At 44.2% G+C, this 18,175-nt stretch overlaps 1 protein-coding gene across 3 annotated transcripts in view; it reads right to left on the bottom strand.

Moving 5' to 3' along the window:
- Positions 1 to 18,175, bottom strand: part of TMEM245 (transmembrane protein 245) — a 140,776-nt gene that overhangs the window by 45,458 nt on the left and 77,143 nt on the right. For all 3 annotated transcript variants that reach the window (XR_012644536.1, XM_074988001.1, XM_074988002.1), the window contains one exon: positions 2,654 to 2,799. Coding sequence is in view for 2 of the 3 variants with exons in the window: in XM_074988001.1 (XP_074844102.1) it covers positions 2,654 to 2,799 (146 nt within the window). In the remaining variant the exon portion in view is untranslated. The remainder of the gene's footprint in view (positions 1 to 2,653; positions 2,800 to 18,175) is intronic.

The raw sequence follows: 18,175 nt of genomic DNA, 5'->3' as shown, positions 1-18,175 counted from the left end.
GTATGGCTATGGTCTGAAGAAGCAGGTCTGTCCCACGAAAGCTCATCACCTGATAATTATTTTGTTAGGTCTTTAAAGTGCTACTGGACTGCTTTTTTGTTTTGTTATTATGTTATAATTCATTCCAGCAGAGTATTTTGATCTGATTAGTACACATCCCAGAATGCTATTCATCAGCGTATTATTTAAGTAAGTACAAAATTATGTCATGGAGGTCACCACTTTCATGGAACCTACTAACTTTGCCATTTATGTGATGCCCTGATTTAACAGTTTTAGTCTACTTTGACCAGCTGCTATGCATTAGCAATTCACTAGTTTGCTCTGAGCTAATCACAATTTCGAAGAGGACTAGATCAAAGCAAACTAACCAACTGTTAACATACAGCAGCAGGGTCCAAAAGGTTCCTATCATCATAGAGTCAAATTTATCTGTTTCTTACCAAGCCTGTGCTATGAATTATGTGCAAGTTTACCATGACAAAATTCTATCTTTAGATTTAATATATAAGCCATATCAGAGGCATATGCACATTTTAATTTACTGCTTTTCTTTGGGATCAACAAAAACAGAAAGAGATACTTGCTACAAGGTGACAAACAAGCAATTTTCCTGCAGACAGACTGTTGAACTGACAAAACCGTAATTATTTTCCAAACAGCATGAGATTTGAACAAATAATGAACACTTTGATAGACCTAACAGTAAGCCTCAAACCACACTACAAGTAATCATTCAATGTAAGTCATCACCATTACTCTATTCTGATCATTTCTCCTCAAAATTGGTCATTAAGTTCAGCAAAAACTGCCTTATATAAACTGTATTATCATCACAAGTCCTTGCATGCTCTTTTTTGCCATTCTACGCAGTCCACTGTATTTAGTCCACTCTCAAAGCTGCAACTAATGTACCAGAAGGGAGTACTGTCATCACATTTGATCTTTATAACTTAGGCCATAGAACTGTCCCCAAAATAATTCCCAAGCGTATGTTTTGGCATCAAGATTCCATGTCATACCCAGTCTATATTTAGAAATTAGATTGTCATAGCTAAGAAAAAACTTAGAGGGGACAAAACAACTTTCAAATACCTTAAAGGTTGTTAACAGAACGCAGGAGAAAAATTATGCTTGTTACCCTCTAATAATAGGACAAGAAGCACTGGGATAAATTGCAGAAAGGAAGGTTTAGGTTGGACATGGACAAAAATTTCCTAAAACTGGCAGGATGGTTAAGGACTGAATCAATTGCCTAGGGAAGTTATGCAATGTTCACCTTTGGTGATATTTAACAGAAGGCTAGATAAACATCTTTCAGGGATTGTCTTGTTGGTGTCACAAGCGCAGGGGACTAGACTTGATGTCCTCTTGAGGTTCCTTCCAGTTTTATGATTCTATGTTGCTCAGAGCTGTGAAAAAATATCATGCTCGGAACACCATAAATTCTGTCAACCTGACCCTGTATGTAGGGGCAATTAGATCAGTGGAAGACTACTTCTGCCAACATACATACTGACTCTTGGACGTGTGGATTAACAATACTGACCCCAAAAAAAAAAACAAACAATCAATCAATGGATACAGCAGCTACGCTACAGAACTACACTGGCACTGTTGCACTGCCATCACTGAACCACTGTAGGGTACACATATCCCCAGCATTACGGCAAATTCTGTAGATGTGTGGCATTCACATTCAGGGTAGAGCTAAAATTAACAGAGAGGATAGGAAAAGCAAACCAAACAGGGATTCAGGAACAAGGGTAGACTAAAGAGACCTGATAGCACACACTTCTGTACATTTTTACATTTTCATACATTTAAAATCAAATTAGAGCTCTTGCAGCTTCAAAATAAACTCTTATCAGCAATGCAGGCCAATATCCCTCACACACCCTCCAGCACTGGTTCTGCTTTATCTACTGCTGATGCCTGTTGTCTCCTTCCATTCCAATGACTTGCTTTCTACCTTTACTTCTCTCCTCCCTCAGTTTCCATCCCATCCACTTCAGCCCAAATCAGCACAGCCAAGAAGCCAGTCTCTGCCACTTTGGGATGAAAGCTGCTATATAGATGTTTAGATAGGGTCATGGATAGAAAACATAGGAAAAACTGGTTGGGCATTGAAGCAGGATGAGTTTTAGCGATCCTCTACTCTAATGATGTTCACAAAGGCCAAATCAAAGAAAATAGTCTTTGCCATTGTAGCTGCTCTGTTCCTTCATACCATGGGACAAAAAGTAGGTGTCATCCACCACACCAAACTTTGTAAGCAAGTACTGTTAGAGGATACCTAGAAACGTCTTTAAATAACTAATTAAAAACAGTTGTATCATAAAATTGCTCAGTAAAATGTATTTTTCAAAGATGTTCCAACAGTTGAGAGTATTGGAGGATGTGGGAGAAAAAGAAAGAGACAGCATGTTTAGTGTGGCATCATCTGGATCAAGATTTTCTTCTCTACCTCATCCCAAGAGGGAAACACTAGTCTGTTATTAACATATGTTAAGCATTTGAAATATGACCAGCCACAACTGCACACCCATAGTGTGAACAGTTAAAATTAAACTAAAAATTATCCATACAACAAAAATATGCTGGTCTCAAAAAACAGCTGTTTTTCACACCTAGTGAGAAAGCAACAACATACCTTATGGCCTCTTCCACGGACTGGCCAACTATATTTGAGGATGGGCCTGGCTGCGACAAAGGTGTCAAGCTAATCACCCACTTCACTGGTTTGTAGTATTCATCACTGGAACTTAACAGATAGAACAGCGTGGTCAGGAAAATCACCTGTAAAACAAATTAAAATCTAAAATAAAAAAAAGAGTTGAACACTACACTGATAACAGCATACAGATCATTTACCATAATTGGGAAATGCAAAAAAATGCTAGTGGACACACAGATTTAGAGAAATGCACTGCAGGTCATACAGATGGCACATCTGAAAATAAACCTTGCCTTTGAAAAAAGATTTGGACAGTTACCTGAAAGGGGTCCAAGCAGACATTTTAAATCCCTCCCCACCCCCCAAGAATACAGAGTCACCAGCCCTTTACTGCACTGAAGTTTGGAAATGCTCCGAGGGAATGAGGCTTTCCTTTTTCATCATACTGGTAGCTTTTTGTCACACATTACACTGCATACTTCTCTTCACGTAACAGGCATGTATTACCCCAGTTCTAATTTTGTCCTTCATGTCCCCATTTCCCAGGATTCTGGACTCCAAATACTTCAAACTGTGTTTCCTCTGCTCTCTGCCCATTAAGTTTCAAGGATGTCTTCGATATTTACATAATTGAAACATCATAGTCACTTTTTTCTCTGCTTATTCAGAGCTCATGTCTCTCCAGCACTTCTCCCCACTGCACAGAATGAGACCTGCAACAACATGCATCAAGGTGTCTCCTTCTATATGTTCCTTGAGAGAGTATATGGGACAAGGATAAACAAGAAAGTTGCCACTGTTGATCCCTGACAAATCCAACCTTCACCAAAACTGCCTTGTGCACCACCAGAAGTTCTCCTTACAAAGTTCTGGTACCATGTTCTCTCTCATACACGATCAGATAACTCTTGGAACTCTGCCAAAGATCTTTTTCCAGAATAATGGCAACCTCCTTTTCCTCTAGCACCAAGAAAAGGAGTTATTAACTTCAATTGTGCGTAAACAAAAGAAGAGGGAGGCCACTGAAGCTATTTTATAGAGCACTTAGTATTTTTTAACTTCAAAATTAAACTATATGTAAAAATGAAGCTTCTAAACAATAAATGAGATACCAAAGGACTCCATCTAAAAGGAAAGTGACTAGTAAGAAAATTCTTTACTGTGATATACAGGGCTAGGCTATATATTTATGTAGTTAAATTGTGTGCAAGACAGTTCTGTACACTGGGAAACATTTCAGCCCCTGCTGTTCACTGAATTACTTTCAATCCAGGGGCTTTATTGATGACATTTTTAATATGCACTGAAAATTTCCATATTCCCCAACTGAACCACAGGTCTCCTTCTCTCAAATGGCACTTTTATCTTTCTATTCTGAAGCAAAAATGAGAGTTGAACCTATTTCATTCACTGTTCCTCTGCAGAAAATGTGTAAATTCAATCCTATTGAAACAGTAAAAACAGCTAGCTTCTGTCACTTATTAGAGGGCGAGTACATCTTGGTTTAAGAAAATACAACTAAAGAAGAGCTACTCCTGTGTGTGCTAGGTTGAATTTCTGATTCACCCAGAGGAATATTGAGTTAAATGAAGACAACTGGTCCATTTGGACATAAATACTTGAGGTTTATATTTAAAATCGAGGGGCTACCCGAAAGGATGCAGCAGGGGAGATTACTGCACAAGGGCAGTGGATGGACTCAGTACCAAAGTTTGCATTAGCCATCAGTAATCTTAACTGAGACAGAAAGCAAAGAAAAGGTCAGATAAGATCAATATAATAACCCTCTAGCACTGTAAATCTTGGTCCTGATGGGGCAGTTCTGGTTATCCTACCTCAAGAAAGCTATTAGAATTGGAAAAGGTAACCATTTTTAATTTCTTCCAGTGCTTGCTCTTGTACATTCCAACATGTGACTTATCAGCAGTGAGAGTGGAAGAGAGCATGGACCTCATGTAGTGCCAGATTGCAGCACTGCCTTACTGAACAAGGCATTGTCCTGTGTCCACTGGGTGATGGCATGATGCACAGTAAACATATGGATTGGAGGATCACATCTCTGCCCTGCAGATATCCTGGACTGGAACCTGAGCCAGGTACACTACCAAAGTGGCTTGAGCCCAGGTCAAGTGTGCCATCACCTGTGGAGCTGGAACCCTAGTCAGGCACAGCAGAATTGGATACAGGAAGGGATCCAGCAGGACAGGCACTGTGACATAACTGGTGTGGCTCCAAGAGGGCTGGCACCATCAACACAATGAAGTGCTGTGCTGCCTCAAACATATCTGGTGTGGAGGGAAGGTGTAACTCTTCACATCCACCACCATGGTCTCTAAAGAGTCCTCAGATACCGGACTTAATGGCTCCTTCCTGGGCACCAGAGTCAGCAGCACTGGAGTGAAACACTAGGCCTCACCAGGATCTGCAGCTCTCAGGTTGCCACCAGGACCTGGTCTGGGAGCCAAGAGGGAAAACAGCTTCTCAGTCCACTTCTTCTTCAGCACCAAAGAGTGTGAGCAGTGCTGGGAAAAGGATCTGGTTCTGAGTCATGGGGAATAGTGACATTGTCCACAACTCTAGCACTGAGGCCTCCCACACGAAGGCTTGCATGCTAAACACCAAAGGAGCAGAAGCCTTCTCCTGAGACTGAGGCCAAAGTGCAGACTCCATGAGAATGAGTTTAAACCATGGCTCCCTCTCTTGTTGGTTCTAGCCTTATACCCTTGACAAAAGCAGCACTTATCAGGGAGATGTTTCCTCTCGCAAGCACTTCAGATGCACAAAGTGCAAGTGTCTCTTGTCCTATATGTCCTGCACTTTGAACACGCCTTCATTAGCATTTATCCTAGAATGCTGATTGACTCCCATGTGTGACATGTGATACATAAGTACTCACCATACAGATAAGTGTCTCCTATCCTCTGTCTGGAGAATTGCAGCTCCAGACACGCTACCTTTGAGACCTGTTTTTAACTATAGGCCTAGAGAAAGTAATCTGTAGTATGCACACAACTACTCACATATTATCCATACATATATTGCACAGTGATTATGACCACCACCATGGCACGTTTCACTAGAGACCTTGCATGGCAGTCTTTCGATAAACGTGGGGGCACGATGATTCTTTATGTACTTTGGTGCCTTGGGTTACACCTTGATAGCATCCATTTAAAATCATATGCTAAATATTTTAATACTTTCTTTTAAAGGAGGAAATAGTTGGAGATACAGAACTTGGCTCTGAGGCAAAGAGGCAACTCCAAAGAAAAACTGAAAAATATCACATATAAAACATTAAACAAATGTTCTTCTCTCTCAAGTGCCTTTTGTACTCTATTTTGTATGGGTAAACAGAAAATAGGAGGAAGTAAGTGCAAAACAAGGGCTTGGGCTTTTTTCAAGCCAAGGGTTGTAGCGCAGTTCACTTGGCAAATATCCTCCTCTCTGAACCACTGGCTGAAGTAAAAGAGCATTCTCAACATTTTAAAAAGAAATTATCTTGGAGCTGCACACAAGATGGAATCTCTACAAAAATCTGTTTCCTCACTTGAAAATAGAACGTTTCTGTGAAACTGTCAACCTTTAAATTCCAGTGTTTCTAAAAAAAAGAGTAGAAAATAAGGCACACTGCATTTGGCTTAACGAAATAAAGGAAACGGCAAAAGACTGCCAAACTTGCAAAATTACTTACTAAAACAATTTTATTTAAGAGAAAACTGGAAACTTTAGGGAATCAAATCGGAATTCAGCATATCCATTGATTTCAGAATTTAGATTGAGCATCAGCGGTTACAGAAAAACATAACACCTAGGCTACGTCTACACTATCCCAAAACTTCGAAATGGCCATGCAAATGGCCATTTCGAAGTTTACTAACGAAGCGCAGAAATACATATTCAGTGCCACATTAGAATGCGGGCGGCCGCGGCACTTAGAAATTGCCACGGCTCACTGCTGTGCAGCTCATCCAGATGGGGAGCCTTTTCGAAAGGACCCCAGCAACTTTGAAATCCCCTTATGATTATGAATAAGGGGAGTTTCAAGTTGGTGGGGTCCTTTCAAAAAGGACCCCTATCTGGATGAGCTGCACGGCAGCGAGTCGTGGCAATTTCGAAGTGCCGCAACCGCCCACATACTAATGAGGTGCTGAATATGTATTTCAGCGCTTCATTAGTAAACTTTGAAATGGCCATTTGCATGGCCATTTTGAAGTTTTGGGATAGTGTAGACACAGCCCTAAAGTCACACACTGGATATTTACATGACTTATGATATGTGGAAAAAAGCTGTAAGGACCTTTCGTACAAGCCCAAGAAAGAGCAACTGATGTAGGATTACTGGTACCCTGTCTGATATATAGGATAGTGTGTGAATCTGGAAAGCTGCAAAAGCCAGCAAAGTTACTCACCTTGGTTCAGTAACTATGGTTCTTTGAGATGTCCCCGACTGCAGCTGCTCCATTGTAGATGCTGGGCTTATCCTGGCGCCACAGATCTGAGACTCTTCATAGCTCTATCTAGCTGGTCTGTGCATGTGCAGCTGCTGCTGCGTCTCTCCATTCGTGCTCTTTTGATCACGCATACAGACCAGCTTGAGCCTGGTCCTTGAAACCAGTCCAGAATCTGCAAAAAAGACAGACAGACAAAGCAGACTCTGAAGCGGGGAGGAGGGTGGGTAGTGGAGCACCCATGGTGACACACATCTCGAAGAACAATAGCTACTGCACCAGGATGAGTAACTTTGCTTTCTTCTTCGAATGATGTCCCCATAGGTGCTCCACTGTAGGTGACTGTGTAGCAGTTCCCCAATAAATGGAGGAGGGAATAAAAAGGGAGTCATTGTATAAATGGAGCAGAAATGACTACTGTGACTAGCGAAGGATCTGCAGGCCATCTGTCCCAGATAGTGTCATGTCTCATGAAACTATCGTGGGATGACCAGGTGGCTGGTCTGCAGATACCTCTAAGGGACACTCCCTTAAGGAAGGCTGTCAAAATTGCTATGACTCTCATGGAATGCACATCTCGGGAGATGCAGCTGGCTAGAATAGCACTGGGCAGTGCATGCGGTGATGATATGAACTATCCATTGGGATGATAGAGACTCACCTTTGGAGTGCTCTGCCAATGAGAGCAGCAGGAGTTCTGTTTTGAGGAATGTTTTTGTCCTGTCTATATAAAAAGCAAGCACCCTGCGGACATCCAGAGTATGCAGCCCCACTTCCTGTGGTGATGAATGCAGTTTAGGATAAAATGCAGATAAGACTATAGGTTCATTGCAGTGAAAGTCCAAGGAGACTTTAGGAACGAAAGCTGGATGGTATCTGAGGATCACTCCATCCTTACTGAAGATTGGGCAGAGAGGCCCCACCATAAAGGCTGATATTTCACTGACTCTACAGGTGGATGCAATGGCGAGAAGAAAGATTACCTTCATGGTAAGGAGCTTAAGAGGGGTAGTAGCCACAGTTCAAACGGCACTCTCACCAATGCCCATAGAACTAGACCAAGACTCCACAGAGGAGGAGTTGGTCTGCACAGGGGGTACATATTTATGAGCTCTTTGAGAGGTCTCTTAGTAATTGGGTGAGCAAACGCCAAGAACACATCCATACGACCCCTAAATGCTGTAATTGCCGCAAGGTGCACTCTTAGGGAGGTCAGTGCCAACTCTGAATCTCTTAGGTGTAGAATATAGTCCAGAATGGCATTAAGGGGAGATGCCAGTTTCGCCTGTTGTACTGAACACCAGCCAGCACTTCAATCTCCCGGGCCACACAGTAGCAGACTTAAAAGTAGCTACCCTACAGCAAAAAAATTTCAGGACCAGACTCCACAGAGAAATTTCTGAGCTACAATTAATCCGCAAATTCAACAGCCTCAGCTCAGGCTTAAACAAAGCCTGTGAATGGCTGGCTAAATACAGAAGCAGCTTCCCCTCCCTTGGTGTTCACACCTCCAGATCAACTGCTGGTAGCAAGCCTCACCCTTGCTGACTGAGCTGACCTTGTTATCCCCACCCTTGCTCTGGCTTATTTATACCTGGCCCTGCACATTTCCAAGACCAGCATCTGATGAAGTGAGTCTGTGCTCACGAAAGCTCTTGCTCAAAACTTTTCTGTTAGTCTATAAGGTGCCACAGGACCCTTCGTTGCTGTTACAGATCCAGACTAACACGGCTACCCCTCCGATACTAGCCAGCAAACCGGTGCCACTTGGAGAGGTAAGCAGTTTGAGTAATGTGCTTTCGGCTATGTTCTAAAATATTCCTGACTTGCGCGGAACAGAGGAGCTCAGACTCATTGACGCAACTAGGAACAAAGCTGTAAGATGTAGCCTGTGTATCTGAGGATGTTGCAGGGTTCCCTGTCCCTGTGTCTGTAGGCCTGATAAGAGTGGGAGAGGATACAGAGGGTATAGCGACATTTGCTGCAGAAAGGGGAGCCAGTACTGTCTTGCTCATGCTAGGGCCGCTAATACCAATGTAGCTCCGTCTGCTCTGACTTTCTGAAGTACCCTGGGAACAAGAACTGTATGGGGAAAGGCATACAAGAGAGGACCCTTCCACAACCTTCAAAATTCATCACCTAGCAGTCTCTGTCCCACTCCTGCTCTGGAGTAATAACAGTGACATTTCTTGTTGTGACAAATGGGGAAGAGACCAATGAGGGGATTGACCCAACGCTGGAACAGGGAGCGGACTACTCTGCTGTGCAGTCCCCACTTGTGGTCCAGTGCAAAGTGTCTGCTCAGAGAGTCTGCAGCAGCATTGCTGAGTCCAGGTAAGTTAAGATGCCACAAGTGTGATGGCATTGCGAATGAACCAATTCCACAGTCAGAATGACTCTGCACAGAGGAAGTGTAAGCAGGCCCCTCCCTGGCGATGTACGTAATACATTGCTGCCATGTTGTCTGTTAACACTTTCACCACCACACCCTGAATGTATCATCAGAAGTGCTGGCAGGCCTGAAGAATGGCTCTGAATTCCAGAACGTTAATACGTAGTAGGCGTTCTTGTGGGGACCATTGCCCTTGAATGGAGAAAGTGTCCATATGGGCTATGCACCCTAAAAGGGAAGCATAAGTGGTAATAAGCTGGGATGGTTGTTTGGGGTGAAATGAGACTCCGGAGAGAAGGTTCTCCCTACTCTGCCACCAGAGTAGAGATGTGAGAACGTGAGGTGGAAGTGCCACTGAGCAGTGAAGGCTGCAGTGAGCACTGTTGCAGCGAGCAAAAATGGAGTCTGGCGTGCTGTACCGCAAATGTTGTTGCCGCCATGTGGCCCATGAGTCTGAAGCATACTACCACTTGTACAGTGGGACTGCCCTGAGGATCTCCACAAGGTCCTGGATTGCCTGGAACCTGTGGAGAGGCAAACATGCTCTCGCTGTGGTTCCATCAAGTCAAGCCCTGAAGAATTCTAGATTCTGTGTAGGTTGAAGGGTTGACTTTTTCTCGTTGATAAAAAGGCCTAGGGAGTGAAAGGCCAACTGTGAACATGCACCATACATGCAGTCTCCATAGGAGAAAGACCTTTTATGTGGCAGTCATCAAGATAGGGATATATCATGACCCCTTCACGATGCAAGCTGGCTGATACCCTGGGCGCTGCTGAGAGTCCGAATGGTAGGAGCCTGTACTGGAAATGACCCATTCCCACTGTGCTGCAAGCGCCAGCTTTGTTACAGCTCCAGGAGTGCTCTGTGAGCTAGTCGGCAGTAACCTGGTGGGAGAGGTCTTAAGACTTCTTGGAGGCTAAAGCAGTTGAAGAGGAAGCCTTATGTTTCAGTATGGGTTGCTCCTCAGCTCTGCTGGGCTCTTCAGTAGGAGGTTGGAGAGCCTTGTCAAACAATACCATTTTTAGGCAAATATCTTGATCACTCCAAGCTCTGGCAATTAGCTTTGCGCAGTACTGGCATTTGAGAGATGTGACCCTCTCCCAAGCACCTTATGCACCCAGAGTGGCTGTCTGAGGCAGGCATTGCTTCACAGCATTGTTTGCATTTCTTGAACCCTTGAGAACCTGGCATGGTACAAGGGCTCCATAAAATCAGTTCTTTAACCAGGGTTATGTAACTGTTAACAATTAACAGGTTCAATGAAACTTAACTCTAAGGTTTAAGTCCAACAATAAGTAACTTGAAACTTTTTTTTTTTTTTTTGGAACAACCAACAGACAACAGATAAACACAGAGAAGAATTATACACAGTCTCACAATGTCAAGTTGAGGAGAGGTAGCTAACTCCATCTGCAGCCTGGTGCGGTTCAGAGGAACTGGCTTGAGTCGGTCCACGCACGTGATCAAAAGAGCATGAACGGAGAGACTAAGCAGCAGCACATGTGCATACCAGTTAAATACAGCGATGAAGAGTCTACAGTCTGCAGCACCAGGATGAGCGCAGCATCTACAGGGACATCACTCGAAGAAGTAATAGTTATCACTTACTAATGCCTTAATAATATTGTACGTCTCAAACCTATTACATTAGAAAAGAAGCACATGAAGAGACGTGAAAAGAGCTGGAATTTTACTGGGAATAATGTTTTAAAAGAAAAAAATCATCCTCTGGATGGTAGGTCAGCTGATGTTTTGCAAGGAAAGAATTAAAATCCAACGAAAACACCTTTTCAGCGTTCTCAAAATGACAATTAACATGATGATTTTAAGAACTGTCTCAGTAAACAGAGTATTTGGATCCCTGTATGCCAAAATCAGTGGAATAATTTAATGCTTAACCTAAAGATGCCCTTCACTCCCCATCCCACCCACCACACAACCACCTTTTTAAAATGATTTATAATAAGATGGCTTTACCACTAGCAGAATTTAAGATTTAAGTTTAAATTGAACATTTGACCCACTACATCAAAAAAGTTATGTTCCCCTTTTAGGGCAAAAATGTTTGTGAATAATCCAGCTAAACTGAAACAAGAAAGATAGTAAATGACTATCAGAAATAACCACCACCTCAACCACTACCCCTTTTAAAATAAAGGGCGGGGGGAATTCAAGGAGGGCATGGAGATGTTATCTTCAAGGCTTCTTCATCACATTTAATTCATCTTTAAATAGTTTTATTTCTAACTATCTTCCTATTCCACAGAAACTGCTTTCTTTGTTTCATTATAAGTGAATTATTAGACACAGGAATAAATAAATATTTGTATAAGGTAGTATTTAAATCTATGCTTTTCTCCCCAGGATTGAAGTAAGGGAGAACTGCAGAATAGCAAAACTACAAAAAGATTTTTTAAAATGTCACTTTTATGGGAGTTAAGGTAGCTATTCAGCTAAGAAGTCTTCATGGCCAACTCTTATTTTTTATGCAAATGTGACTGACAACCCACACAATTGCCCTGAATTAGCATTCAATTTAACTGGACAGGTTTTTTTTGTCCAAACAAAAGGGAAAAGATTTTGTCTCCTCTTCCAACTGCATGTTAACTGCCAAAGTTAATATAGCAGTGAGCTTTTATTTTCTTCCAGTTATTCAAAACAAATATTTTTAAACACATAACAAAAACACCAGCTGGATTTCAATCACATTCCCAAGGTCAGTGTTTGTTTAGATTAAAAGGAACTCACTCAGGCCAGAGTCCTGGATACAAGCTAGGTCACTACCAGATCTAGGTGATCATAAGCCTCAGGCTCTGTTCCAGCCATTAAGTTATTTAAAAGTAGCAGCTGTCAACACACAGCTGCAATGGAAAAAGAAATCACCTCTAACATTAACTACTCCACACAGCTGTAGCTATCAGATTCAGAATCAAAATAATCTTTAAAAAGTTAAACCACATAGACAATAATAAAATGATACATAGTTAAACAGTTTGGTAAATAAAACTAATTTATTGAAAATACTTCCTTAATGAATGCAACTAACATAATTGTGTAATCAGCAGTTTTGCTTACAATTCTCTCTATTAATTTTACCATACTTAGAGCAATGACTTCCGCGATGTACTTTAGGGGGGAAAAAATGACAATACTAGATTTTAGAAAGAACTGTAAGCAAATTAAGTGGACACTATCAAAGTTGTTCAACAAGGATTCTGAAATATTACAGTCTATGAATATACAAGTTATGTTTGATATGCTCATTTAATATGACCTAACTAAAACACGTTTACATAAGTAAACTGGCTTCCTAAATTCATACAAAATCTCGGGGGGGGGGGGGGGGGGGGGGAGAGTAGCCATGTTAGTCTGTAGCTTCACCTCTGCCTCCTCCCTGCCTAAAAAGCAGTCCTGTAGCACCATAAAGACTAAAAAAATTATTTATTAGGTAATAAGATTTTGTGGGTAAGACCCACTTCATCAGATTCATCAAATAGAAAGCGGATCTTCCCTATGAAAAGTTCCTTACCTAATAAATAAAATTGTTAGTCTTTAAGGAGCTACAGGACGGCTTTTTTTTTTTTTGGTCATACAAATAAAACCATTTCACATAACACAATCCACCTCTCTGGAGGTAATATATTAGCTTGAAGGGACCTCAAATTGTTACCAAGTCCACACATTGGAGTTGAAGCAGGACCAAGTATATTTAGACCATCCATGATAAGATTCATCTAATTCTATTTTCTTAATCTCTAGTGATGGGGATTCCACAAACCTCCCTTGGAATGCTAATCAACTATATAACTACCCTTAAAGACAGAAAGTTTTACTTACTATATAAGTCTCCCTTGTTCCATACATTAAACCTCTTTTTTGTCCTACCTTGAGGGGATATGAAGAACAATTGCCAGACATCTTTGTAGCAGTCTTCAGGTAGGTTAAGGGTATTATCACACACACAGTCAATTTTGTTAACCTTTATCCTTAGGTTGGATTTTCTAAACCTTTTATCCACAGGCCTCACCAGAGACAAGGACATTAGGACAGCTACCGCCTGGTTACTATATACAAGCAGTATTACCACCTTGCCAGTTATTCTCCAAATTTGTAGCTGAGCATTTGATTTTTTTTCCTTTCTTAGGAAGAAGTTTGCACAGCCCTTCATATCAGTGTTAATTTACATGTAGAATTAACTTTTCATTGCTGTACCTATACTCTGTCCACCAGCTCAACTTAGAACTTATTCAAACTACCTAACCATCTTCTAACAGAGGTATTTTTCTCAAAAACGGATACATGTTCCTTCCTTTCTCCACTTCTTCCCCCCACACAGCAGAACCCTGTCTCTAAATTCAGCATAGGCAAAAGACAGTTACCTGTTCTGTAACTAGTGTTATTGAGATGTGTTGCTCATATGCATTCCAAGTTGGGTGTGCACTGATGCATGCCCAGCTGCCAGAAATTTTGTGCCCTAGCCAGTAGCCATAGGGTCAGTGAGGCACCCCCTGGAGTGGCACCTGTATGGTGGCCCACATATGCACCGCCCGACCCGCACCCTAATCAGTTCCTTCTTGCCAGCTACTCCAACAATGGGGAAGGTGGTACGGTTTTGGAATGAACATGAGCAACACATCTTGAAGAACACTAGCTACAGAACAGGTAACTGTCTTTTCTTCTTCAAGTGATTGCTCATGTGTGTTCCAAGTTGGGTGAATACAAGCCAATGCCTAGGAGGCGGGGTCAGAGCCCCAAAAGGAATGTAGGACAGCCCTACCTACCTCAGTGTCTTCCTGTGTGTACGATGTCAACGTGTAACATGCTGAAAACGTGTGAACTGAGGACCAGGTGGCCCCACTGCTGATGTCCTGGAGAGAGACTCTGGCCAAGTATGCTGTAGAGGCTGCCTGCGCCCTGGTAGCATGAGTTTGTAGCACTCCCTGATAACAGGCCACTGTCCAGGAGGGTGTTCCACTGGAAGGAGACCAGAAGCCCCTTAATCCTGTCTGCCACCACAACAAACAGCTCTTGAGACTTTCTGAAGGGTCTGGTCTTGTCCATATAGAACGCCAGCACCCTCTGACCATCCAAAGTATATAAACTCTGCTTCCTAGGGGAGGCATGAGGTTTTGTGAAAACATCAGTAGAGCAATGTCCTGGTTGACGTGAAAGGGGGAGACCACGTTCAGCAGGAACACCGAATGGGGTCTCAGCTTGACCTTATCCTTGTGGAACACCGTCTATGGTGCATCCACTGTCAGAGCCCTTAGTTCTGACACCCTCCCGGCTGAGGTAATGGCCACCGAAAATGCCGTCTTCTAAACGAGGAATAGGAGGGTGCAGGAGGCAAGGAGTTTGAAAGGGGCAGCCATAAGCTTTGATGATACCAGATTGACGTCCCACCCTGGCAGAGGGGGTTGGACCTGCGGTTTGACCCTTTTCCATGCCTTTCATGAAACTTTCTACCACAGGGTCTGAGAAGACCAACAACATCCCTGGCCCAGGGTGAAAGGCTGAAATGGCTGTCAAATGCACTTTCATAAAGGATAATGACAACCCTTCCTGGCTCAATGACAAGTAGTCTAGAATACATGGTATCAGGGTCTGTCCCAGGGATAACCCCCATTGAGTTGCCCAGACAGAAAACCTTTTCCATTTAGCTAAATATGTTGTCCTCGTGGAGGGCTTCCTGCTGTTTAACAACACTTCCCTCACAGGTTCCGAGCCTGAGACCTCCACTGCCCTTAGCCATGGAGCATCTACACTGTGAGATGTGGTGCTTGGAGATTGGGGTGCTGCAGTCTCCCCTCCTCCTGTGTCAGCAGGTCCGGGCATAACAGAAGCGCCATTTGGTGGCAGACAAACATCTCTAAGAGGGTTGAGTACCAGTGTTGTAGAGCCCAAGCTGGGGCCAGGAGGATGACTGCTGCTCAGTCTGACTGAATTTTGAGTAGTGTTCAGTTGATAAGTGGTACCGGAGGGAAGGCATATAGCAGAGGGCCAGACCAGTGAATGCTGAAGGCATCTGCCCAGGAGCCTGGGCTTCGGTTCTGGTAAGAGCAGAACATCTGGTACTTGCGTTGAGATGGGTGACGAAGAGGTCCACCTGGGGATGTCCCCACTGCTGGAAAATTAAATACAGCACTTCCCTATGTAACGAACACTTGTGGTCCATGAAGGACCTGCTGAGATGGTCTGCCAGGGAGTTGTGAGCTCCCAGAAAATAAAACGGTTTTCAGAAGAATCTGGTGCTGGATGCAGAAGTCCCAGAGTGCAAGGGCCTTGTGACACAGGGGAGAGGAGCGTGTGCCCCCTTGTTTGTTTATATAATACATTGCTGTGGTATTGTCTGTGCTGACTGCGACACACTGCCCTTCCAGGTCTCTCAAACACTTCGCATGCAAGCCAAACAGCTCTGAGCTGCAGAACATGTATGTGGAGCCGAACATCATCCTTGCTCCACTGGGCCCGAGTTTGGCGTATCCCCAGATGCGCTCCCCAGCCCAAGTCCAAGGCCTCCATGACCAGGGAGAAGAAGGATTGAAGAGGGTTGGAAGGCACTCCCATGCAGACTGACCGAGCATCCAACCACCAGTGTAGTGTCAATAGCACTTGGGGAGGGACTATCACTAATGTATCTATGTTGTCCCTGACAAGTCAGTACACTGAGGCGAGCCACAACTGGAAGGGACGCATTCATAACCTGGCATGCTGGACTACGAACGTGCATGCCACCATGAGGCCCAACAACCTGAGGCAGCCTCTGGCCATTGTGGTGGGGAACTTGATCAGTCTGTGGATGCAAGATGGCATAGCTTGAAACCTGCTCTGAGGCAGGAGGGCCCTGTCTTGCCCCACATCCAGTAGGGAGCCTACAAATTCCATGACTTGAGTAGGGGTCAGCACTGACTTTGCCTCCTTTATCATGAGGCCAAGAGCGCCAAATGTCTGCCATACCAGCTGCACGTACCGCGTCACTTGGCACTGCGAGCAACCCTGGATTAGCCAGTCATCCAGGTAGGGAAAGAAGTGCACCCCTTGTCTGCGCAGGGAGGCTGCCACCACTGCCATGCATTTGGTAAAGACCCTCAGGGCTGAGGAGAGGCTGAACGGAAGGACTGAACTGATAATGGTCCCTCCCTACCACAACCCAGAGGAACCTTCTGTGGGGCAAATTAATTGCTATGTGGAAATACTTGCCCTGTAAGTCCAGAGCAGCAAACCAGTCCCCTCATTCCAGCATTGGGATAATTAGATCCAGGGATATCACAGGAAACCCTACCTTTTTCATTAATTTGTTTAGGTTTTGCAGGTTCAAAATGGGCCTTTGCCCCCCGTTTTGCTTTCAGGATTAGGAAATAATGGGAATAAAACCCCTGCCCCCTCCAAAAATTGTTGGGGAACCTCCTCTATAGCCACCCATTGCAGGAGGGACTGTACCTCCTGCCTGAGCAGCGTCTTCTAAGAGGAGTCCCTGAAGGAGGACAGGGAGGGAGGGCAGGAAGGGCGGGGTAGGAAGAAAATTGGATAGCATACCCCCTTTCTCCTGTGCAGCAGACCTACTGGTCCAGTGTTATGGTGCACCAGGCATGGTAGAAGGGGGATATGCAGGATGAAGATAAAAGTTGAGCTGGAACTGAGGTAGTGGCCGGTGTGTGGATCCAGACCGCCCCATCAAAATTGTTGTTTAAACCCTGGTGTGGGTTTTGGGCGGCTTTGGCCCTGGGTCTGCTGGCCCTGAAGTCTCCTATTGGAGCGGCCCCATTTTCTACTGGCATTGTCTAAAATGGGGTCTCAGAGTAAAGTGCCATCTCTGACTTGCAGGGGTGTGCAGGCCCAGCAAACGTAGGGTGGTCCTCAAGTCCTTCAGACTGTGAAGTCTTCCATCTGTTTTATCGGAAAACAGAGAGGGGCTCTCAAAAGGAAGGTCCTGAATGGTTTGCTGGACCTTGTAGGGGAGCCCCAAGACCTATAGCCATGCTCCCCTTTGCATGACTATACCCAAGGCCATGACCCTGATGGCTGCATCTGCTGCATCTCGTGTGGCCTGCAGCACTGCTCTAGATATGAGGTTCTGCTCATCCTTCACAGCATTAAAATCAGTCTTGGTCCCTGGTGGGACCAGTTCCAAGAAGTGAGATAAGGAGCTGGCCGTGTCATAAGCATATCTGCTATCCAGAGCCTACTGGTTAGCAATCCTTAACTGAAGGCCACCAGTTGAATAAACCTTCCTGCCATACAAGTCTAGGCATTTGGCCTCTCTGTTCTTAGGGGAAGGGCCTTGAAACCTGTCTCTCCCTGTAGTTAGCCACATCCACAACCAGAGAGTCAGGGATACGGGGAGTAAGAAGATGTCCGCTGCCCTGGGCAGGAAAAAAGTACTGGTGCTCATTCCTTCTGGCCATGGGTAGGGCTGAGGCTGGGGTCTGCCACACTGTATGTGCTGTGCTGGCAGTTGTCTTAGCTTCTGGGCCCACTAGGGTGCCCATTATTGACGGGATGTCTGTAACTGGGTCCGTTTTGTCCCTGACCTCCTCTGCCTGCCAGCTCAGGCCCTGGGCCACCCTTCCCAGTAACTGCTGATACACCCTTCCATCCTCCATAACTGGGGATGCTGAGGACCCCGCCAAGGCCTCATCTGCAGAGGACAAGGA

Source organism: Carettochelys insculpta, chromosome 2 (assembly GCF_033958435.1).
Source record: "Carettochelys insculpta isolate YL-2023 chromosome 2, ASM3395843v1, whole genome shotgun sequence".
Lineage (NCBI taxonomy): Eukaryota > Metazoa > Chordata > Testudines > Carettochelyidae > Carettochelys > Carettochelys insculpta.
This window is presented reverse-complemented; position numbering and strand designations above follow the sequence as displayed.